The sequence below is a fragment of the Arabidopsis thaliana genome, chromosome 4 (genome assembly GCF_000001735.4).
Source record: "Arabidopsis thaliana chromosome 4, partial sequence".
In the NCBI taxonomy this organism is placed as follows: domain Eukaryota; kingdom Viridiplantae; phylum Streptophyta; class Magnoliopsida; order Brassicales; family Brassicaceae; genus Arabidopsis; species Arabidopsis thaliana.
The window spans coordinates 2,957,464-2,966,257 of NC_003075.7; the positions used below are offsets into that span (position 1 = coordinate 2,957,464).

Below are 8,794 nucleotides of genomic sequence, written 5' to 3' on the forward strand. Positions count from 1 at the left end.
TGTTTGAAGAACAAAGCCAAAGACTCATACAGACTTTGGCTACACAATCAAAGCTTTGTGAGGCAATAGGAAGCTTGGTTAGTTTTTTGGAGTCAAATATGACTAGATGTCATGTGGATGATTGAGTATAAGAACTAGAACCGCAACCGGTTTCCAAAGGCTAAAGTAGTGTTTCCTTGTTACAAGATACAAAGCCAAAGACTCATACGGACTTCGGCTACACCATCAAAGCTTTGAGAAGTAATAAGAAGCTTGCTTAGTATTTTGGAGTCAAATAAGACAAGATGTTATGTGTTTGATTGAGCATAAGAACTAGAACCGCAACATCTTCCCAAAAGCTAAAATAGTGTTTCACTTCTAGAGGATAGAAAGCCAAAAACTCATAGAGACATCTACTACACCATCAAAGCTTTAAGAAGCAACAAGAAGTTTGGTTAGTAATTTGGAGTCAAATAAGACTATATGTCATGTGTAGTATTGAGTATAAGAACTAGAACCGCAACCGGTTCCCAAAAGCAAAAGTAGTGTTTCCTTGTCAAAAGATACAAAGCCAAAGACTCATACGGACTTCGGCTACACCATGAAAGTTTTGAGAAGCAATAAGAAGCTTGGTTAGTGTTTTGGAATCAAATATGACTAGATGTAATGTGTATGATTGAGTATAAGAACTAGAACGGCAACCGATTCCCAATAGCTAAAGTTATGTTTCCCTGTTAGAAGATACAAAGCCAAAAACTCATACGGACTTCGGATACACCATCAAAATTTTGAGAAGCAATAAGAAGCTTGGTTAGTATTTTAGAGTCAAATATTACAGGATGTCATGTGTATCATTGAGTATAAGAACTAGAACCGCAACCAATTCCCAAAAGCTAAAGTAATGTTTCCTTGTTTGAAGATACAAAACCAAAGAGTCATACGGACATCGGCTACACCATCAAAGCTTTGTAAGGCAATAAGAAGCTTGGTTAGTTTTTTGGAGTCAAATATGACTAGATGTCATGTGTATGATTGAGTATAAGAATTAGAACGGCAACCGATTCCCAATAGCTAAAGTTATGTTTTCTTGTTAGAAGATACAAAGCCAAAGACTCATACGGACTTCGGATACACCATCAACATTTTGAGAAGCAATAAGAAGCTTGGTTAGTATTTTGGAGTCAAATATTACAGGATGTCATATGTATCATTGAGTATAAGAAATAGAACCTCAACCGATTCCCAAAAGCTAAAGTAATGTTTCCTTGTTGGAAGATACAAAGCCAAAGACTCATACGGACTTTGGCTACACCATCAAAGCTTTGTGAGGCTATAAGAAGCTTGGTTAGTTTTTCGGAGTCAAATATGACTAGATGTCATGTGTATGATTGAGTATAAGAACTAGAATCGCAACCGTTTCCCAAAAGCTAAAGTAGTGTTTCCTTGTTAGAAGATACAAAGCCAAAGAATCATAAGGACTTCAGCTACACCATCAAAGCTTTGAGAAGCAATAAGAAGTTTGGTGAGTGTTTTGGAGTCAAATATGACTAGATGTCATGTGTATGATTGAGTATAAGAACTAGAATCGAACCCATTTTCCAAAAGCTAAAGTAGTGTTTCCTTCTTAGAAGATACAAAGCAAAAGAATCATATGGACTTCAGCCACACCATCAAAGCTTTGAGAAGCAATAAGAAGCTATGTCAGCTTTTTGGAGTCAAATATGACTAGATGTCATGTGGATGATTGAGTATAAGAACTAAAACCGCAACTGGTTCCCAAGGGCTAAAGTAGTGTTAGAAGATACAAAGCCAAAGACTCATACAGACTTCGGCTACACCATCAAAGCTTTGAGAAGCAATAAGAAGCTTGCTTAGTATTCTGGAGTCAAATAAGACAATATGTTATGTGTTTGATTGAGCATAAGAACTATAACCGCAACATCTTCCCAAAAGCTAAAATAGTGTTTCACTTCTTGAAGATAAAAAGCCAAAAACTCATACAGACTTCTGCTACACCATCAAAGCTTTAAGAAGCAACAAGAAGTTTGGTTAGTATTTTGGAGTCAAATAAGACTATATGTCATGTGTAGTATTGAGTATAAGAACTAGAACCGCAACCGGTTCCCAAAAGCAAAAGTAGTGTTTCCTTGTCAGAAGATACAAAGCCAAAGACTCATACGGACTTCGGCTACACCATGAAAGTTTTGAGAAGCAATAAGAAGCTTGGTTAGTGTTTTGGAATCAAATATGACTAGATGTCATGTGTATGATTGAGTATAAGAACTAGAACGGCAACCGATTCCCAATTGCTAAAGTTATGTTTCCCTATTAGAAGATACAAAGCCAAAAACTCATACAGACTTCGGATACACCATCAAAATTTTGAGAAGCAATAAGAAGATTGGTTAGTATTTTAAAGTCAAATATTACAGGATGTTATGTGTATCATTGACTATAAGAATTAGAACCGCAACCGATTCCCAAAAGCTAAAGTAATGTTTCCTTGTTCAAAGATACAAAGCCAAAGACTCATACGGACTTCGGCTACACCATCAAAGCTTTGTGACGCAATAGGAAGCTTGGTTAGTTTTTCGGAGTCAAATATGACTAGATGTCATGTGTACGATTGAGTATAAGAACTAGAACCGCAACTGATTCCTAAAAACTAAAGTAATGTTTCTTTGTTAGAAGATACAAATCTAAAAACTCATACGGACTTCGGCTAAGCCATCCAAGTTCTGAGAAGCAATAAGAAGCTTGGTTAATGTTTTGGAGTCAAATATGACTAGATGTCATGTGTATGATTGAGTATAAGAACTAGAACCGCAACCGTTTCCCAAAAGCTAAAGTAGTGTTTCCTTGTTAGAAGATACAAAGCCAGAGAATCATAAGGACTTCAGCTACACCATCAAAGCTTTGAGAAGCAATAAGAAGCTATGTCAGCTTTTTGGAGTCAAATATGACTAGATGTAATGTGGATGATTGAGTATAAGAACTAAAACCGCAACTGGTTCCCAAGGGCTAAAGTAGTGTTTCCTTGTTAGAAGATACAAAGCCAAAGACTCATACGGACTTCGGCTACACCATCAAAGCTTTGAGAAGCAATAAGAAGCTTGCTTAGTATTTTGGAGTCAAATAAGACAATATGTTATGTGTTTGATTGAGCATAAGAACTAGAACCGCAACATCTTCCCAAAAGCTAAAATAGTGTTTCACTTCTTGAAGATAAAAAGCCAAAAACTCATACAGACTTCTGCTACACCATCAAAGCTTTAAGAAGCAACAAGAAGTTTGGTTAGTATTTTGGAGTCAAATAAAAGTATATGTCATGTGTAGTATTGAGTATAAGAACTAGAACCGCAACCAGTTCCCAAAAGCAAAAGTAGTGTTTCCTTGTTAGAACATACAAAGCCAAAGACTCAAACAGACTTTGGGTACACCATGAAAATTTTGAGAAGCAATAAGAAGCTTGGTTAGTGTTTTGGAGTCAAATATGACTAGATGTCATGTGTATGATTGAGTATAAGAACTAGAACGGCAACCGATTGCCAATAGCTAAAGTTATGTTTCCTTGTTAGAAGATACAAAGCCAAAGACTCATACGGACTTCGGATACACCATCAAAATTTTGAGAAGCAATAAGAAGCTTGGTTAGTATTTTAGAGTCAAATATTACAGGATGTCATGTGTATCATTGAGTATAAGAACTAGAACCGTAACCAATTCCCAAAAGCTAAAGTAATGTTTCCTTGTTTGAAGATACAAAACCAAAGGCTCATACGGACATCGGCTACACCATCAAAGCTTTGTGAGGTAATAAGAAGCTTGGTTAGTTTTTTGGAGTCAAATATGACTAGATGTCATGTGTATGATTGAGTATAAGAACTAGAACCGCAACCGTTTCCCAAAACCTAAAGTAATATTTCCTTGTTTGAAGATACAAAGTCAAAGACTCATACGGACTTCGGCTACACCATCAAAACTTTGTGAGGCAATAAGAAGCTTCGTTAGTTTTTTGGAGTCAAATATGACTAGATGTTATGTGTTTGATTAAGTATAAGAACTAGAACCACAACTGATTCCCAAAAGCTAAAGTTGTGTTTCCCTTCTAGAAGATACAAAGCTAAAGACTCATACGGACTTCGGCTACACCATGAAAATTTTGAGAAGCGATAAGAAGTTTGGTTAGTGTTTTGGAGTCAAAAAAGACTAGATGTCATGTGTAGTATTGAGTATAAAAACTAGAACCGCAACCGATTCCCAATAGCTAAAGTTATGTTTCCTTGTTAGAAGATACAAAGCCAAAGACTCATACGGACTTCGGCTACACCATCAAAATTTTGAGAAGCAATAAGAAGCTTGGTTAGTATTTTAGAGTCAAATATTACAGGATATCATGTGTATCATTGAGTATAAGAACTAGAACCGCAACCGATTCCCAAAAGCTAAAGTAATGTTTCTTGTTTGTAGATACAAAGCCAAAGACTCATACCGACTTCGGCTACACCATCAAAGCTTTGTGAGGCAATAAGAAGCTTGGTTAGTTTTTCGGAATCAAATATGGCTAGATGTCATGTGTATGATTGAGTATAAGAACTAGAACCGCAACTAATTCCCAAAAGCTAAATTAATGTTTCCTTGTTAGAAGATACAAAGCTAAAAACTCATACGGACTTTGGCTAAGCCATTAATGTTTTGAGAAGCAATAAGAAGCTTGGTTATTTTTTTGGAGTCAAATATGACTAGATGTCATGTGTATGATTGAGTATAAGAACTAGAACCGCAACCGTTTCCCAAAAGCTAAAGTAGTGTTTCCTTGTTAGAAGTTACAAAGCCAAAGAATCATATGGAATTCAGCTACACCATCAAAGCTTTGAGAAGCAATAAGAAGCTTTGTTAGTTTTTCGGAGTCAAATATGACAAGATGTTATGTGTTTGATTGAGTATAAGAACTAGAACCGCAACATCTTCCCAAAAGCTAAAGTTGTGTTTCCCTTCTAGAAGATACAAAGCCAAAAACTCATACGGACTTTGGCTACACCATCAAAGCTTTAAGAAGCAACAAGAAGTTTGGTTAGTGTTTTGGAGTCAAAAAAGACTATATGTCATGTGTAGTATTGAGTATAAAAACTAGAACCGCAACTGGTTCCCAAAAGCAAAAGTTATGTTTCCTTGTTAGAAGATACAAAGCCAAAGACTCATACGGACTTCGGCTACACCATGAAAATTTTGAGAAGCAATAAGAAGCTTGGTTAGTGTTTTGGAGTCAAATATGACTAGATGTCATGTGTATGATTGAGTATAAGAACTAGAATGGCAACCGATTCCCAATAGCTAAAGTTATGTTTCCTTGTTTGAAGATACAAAGCTAAAGACTCATACGGACTTCGTGTACACCATCAAAATTTTGAGAAGCAATAAGAAGCCTTGTTAGTGTTTTGGAGTCAAATATGACTAGATGTCATGTGTATGATTGAGTATAAGAACTAGAACCGCAACCGTTTCCCAAAAGCTAAAGTAGTGTTTCCTTGTTAGAAGCTACAAAGCCAAAGACTCATACGGACTTCGGCTACACCATCAAAGTTTTGAGAAGCAATAAGAAGCTTGGTTAGTATTTTGGAGTAAAATAAGACAAGATGTTATGTGTTTGATTGAGTATAAGAACTAGAACCGCAACATCTTCCCAAAAGCTAAAGTTGTGTTTCCTTTCTAGAAGATACAAAGCCAAAAACTCATACGGACTTTGGCTACACCATCAAAGCTTTAAGAAGCAACAAGAAGTTTGGTTAGTGTTTTGGAGTAAAAAAAGACTATATCTCATGTGTAGTATTGAGTATAAAAACTAGAACCGCAACTGGTTCCCAAAAGCAAAAGTAGTGTTTCCTTGTTAGAAGATACAAAGCCAAAGACTCATACGGACTTCGGCTACACCATGAAAATTTTGAGAAGCGATAAGAAGCTTGGTTAGTGTTTTGGAGTCAAATATGACTAGATGTCATGTGTATGATTGAGAATAAGAACTAGAATGGCAACCGATTCCCAATAGCTAAAGTTATGTTTCCTTGTTAGAAGATACAAAGCCAAAGACTCATACGGACTTCGTGTACACCATCAAAATTTTGAGAAGCAATAAGAAGCTTGGTTAGTATTTTAGAGTGAAATATTATAGGATATCATGTGTATCATTGAGTATAAGAACTAGAACCGCAACCGATTCCCAAAAGCTAAAGTAATGTTTCTTGTTTGTAGATACAAATCCAAAGACTCATACCGACTTCGGCGACACCATCAAAGCTTTGTGAGGCAATAAGAAGCTTGGTTAGTTTTTCGGAATCAAATATGGCTAGATGTCATGTGTATGATTGAGTATAAGAACTAGAACCGCAACTAATTCCGAAAAGCTAAATTAATGTTTCCTTGTTAGAAGATACAAAGCTAAAAACTCATACGGACTCCGGCTAAGCCATTAATGTTTTGAGAAGCAATAAGAAGCTTGGTTATTTTTTTTGGAGTCAAATATGACTAGATGTCATGTGTATGATTGAGTATAAGAACTAGAACCGCAACCGTTTCCCAAAACCTAAAGTAATATTTCCTTGTTTGAAGATACAAAGTCAAAGACTCATACGGACTTCGGCTACACCATCAAAACTTTGTGAGGCAATAAGAAGCTTCGTTAGTTTTTTGGAGTCAAATATGACTAGATGTTATGTGTTTGATTAAGTATAAGAACTAGAACCACAACTGATTCCCAAAAGCTAAAGTTGTGTTTCCCTTCTAGAAGATACAAAGCCAAAAATTCATACAGACTTTGGCTACACCATCAAAGCTTTAAGAAGCAACAAGAAGTTTGGTTAGTGTTTTGGAGTCAAAAAAGACTATATGTCATGTGTAGTATTGAGTATAAAAACTAGAACCGCAACTGGTTCCCAAAAGCAAAAGTAGTGTTTCCTTGTTAGAAGATACAAAGCCAAAGACTCATACGGACTTCGGCTACACCATGAAAATTTTGAGAAGCAAGAAGAAGCTTGGTTAGTGTTTTGGAGTCAAATATGACTAGATGTCATGTGTATGATTGAGTATAAGAACTAGAATGGCAACCGATTCCCAATAGCTAAAGTTATGTTTCCTTGTTAGAAGATACAAAGCCAAAGACTCATACGGACTTCGTGTACACCATCAAAATTTTGAGAAGCAATAAGAAGCTTGGTTAGTATTTTAGAGTGAAATATTACAGGATATCATGTGTATCATTGAGTATAAGAACTAGAACCGCAACCGATTCCCAAAAGCTAAAGTAATGTTTCTTGTTTGTAGATACAAAGCCAAAGACTCATACCGACTTCGGCTACACCATCAAAGCTTTGTGAGGCAATAAGAAGCTTGGTTAGTTTTTCGGAATCAAATATGGCTAGATGTCATGTGTATGATTGAGTATAAGAACTAGAACCGCAACTAATTCCCAAAAGCTAAATTAATGTTTCCTTGTTAGAAGATACAAAGCTAAAAACTCATACGGACTTTGGCTAAGCCATTAATGTTTTGAGAAGCAATAAGAAGCTTGGTTATTTTTTTGGAGTCAAATATGACTAGATGTCATGTGTATGATTGAGTATAAGAACTAGAACCGCAACCGGTTGCCAAAAGCTAAAGTAGTGTTTCCTTGTTAGAAGATACAAAGCTAGAGACTCATACGAATTTCGGCTACACCATCAAAACTTTGAGAAGCAATAAGAAATTTGGTAAGTGTTTTGGATTCAAATATGACTATATGTCATGTGTATGATTGAGTATAAGAACTATAACCGCAACCGGTTCCCAAAAGCTAAAATAGTGTTTCCTTATTAGAAGATACAAAGCCAAAGACTCATACGGACTTCGGCTACACCATCAAAACTTTGAGAAGCTAGAAGAAGCTTGTTTAGGGGGTGTTATTCGTTAATGGATTTTAATAGAATTGAAATCCAAGCCGAATCCACTGTTATTCAACTAATGATTCTATATCCAACTTTAAAATTTAGTGTTATTGGAACTCATCTTTGTAAATCATGCTTAATAGATTTTAAAGTTTGATGTTATTCAATTAAGATTTTAAATATTTCATTAAAATCCAGCGTTATTAAAAACTAAAAGACTTGTAAAATCTTTGTATATTAATTCATTTGAAATGAAACCTCTTTGGAGTTTCATGAGTAAATCACTAGAATCAAAATCCAAGACATATTGCAGAGATTTTAAAATTCATACAAACATATTCTTAAAAGCAATATCAGAAAACAAGTCTAAAGCTTTAAGAATTGACTTTAACTCCATAATTGAATAACACCACCTTAGTGTTTAGGATTCAAATACAACTAGATGTCATGTGTATGATTGCGTATAAGAACTAGAACCGCAACTAGTTCTTGAAAACCTAAGTATATTTCCTTGTTACATGATACAAACCAAAGACTCATACGGACTACAGCTTCAGCATCAAAGCTTTGAAAAGCAAGAAGAAGCTTGGTTAGTGTTTTGAAGCCACATACGACTACTTGTCATGTGTATGATTGAGTATAAGAACTAGAAACGCAACTGGTTCCCAAAAGCCAAAGTAGTGTTTCCTTGTTTGAAGATACAAATCCAAAGACTCATACTGACTTTGGCAACACCAACAAAGCTTTGACAAGCAAGAAAAAGCTTGGATAGTGTTTTAGAGTCAAAGCTTGGATAGTGTACTAGATGTCATGTGTATGATTGAGTATAAGAACTAGAATCGTAGTCGGTTCCCAAAAGATAAAGTATTGTTTCCTTGTTAGAAGATACAAAGCCAAAG

The 8,794-nt window shown here is 35.6% G+C and overlaps 1 protein-coding gene across 2 annotated transcripts; it reads left to right on the plus strand.

Moving 5' to 3' along the window:
• Window positions 1-1,630: 1,630 nt before the first annotated feature.
• On the plus strand, window positions 1,631-6,281 carry AT4G05612 (uncharacterized protein; the record flags this gene model as incomplete). 2 transcript variants are annotated; one of them, NM_001160734.1, is made up of 19 exons in its annotated part: window positions 1,631-1,679; window positions 1,959-2,027; window positions 2,083-2,205; window positions 2,493-2,541; window positions 2,671-2,714; window positions 2,849-2,917; window positions 3,205-3,273; window positions 3,380-3,451; window positions 3,561-3,629; window positions 4,095-4,163; window positions 4,273-4,341; window positions 4,806-4,874; window positions 4,984-5,052; window positions 5,162-5,230; window positions 5,518-5,586; window positions 5,696-5,764; window positions 5,874-5,942; window positions 6,052-6,120; window positions 6,229-6,281. In NM_001160734.1, 19 exons carry the CDS (start codon window positions 1,631-1,633, stop codon window positions 6,279-6,281), a joined length of 1,287 nt encoding a protein of 428 aa, NP_001154206.1. The 2 variants fall into 2 exon arrangements, with proteins under 2 accessions (NP_001154206.1, NP_001154207.1); NM_001160735.1 differs by lacking the exon at window positions 1,959-2,027 and having other exon boundaries at window positions 2,137-2,205.
• Window positions 6,282-8,794: the final 2,513 nt, after the last annotated feature.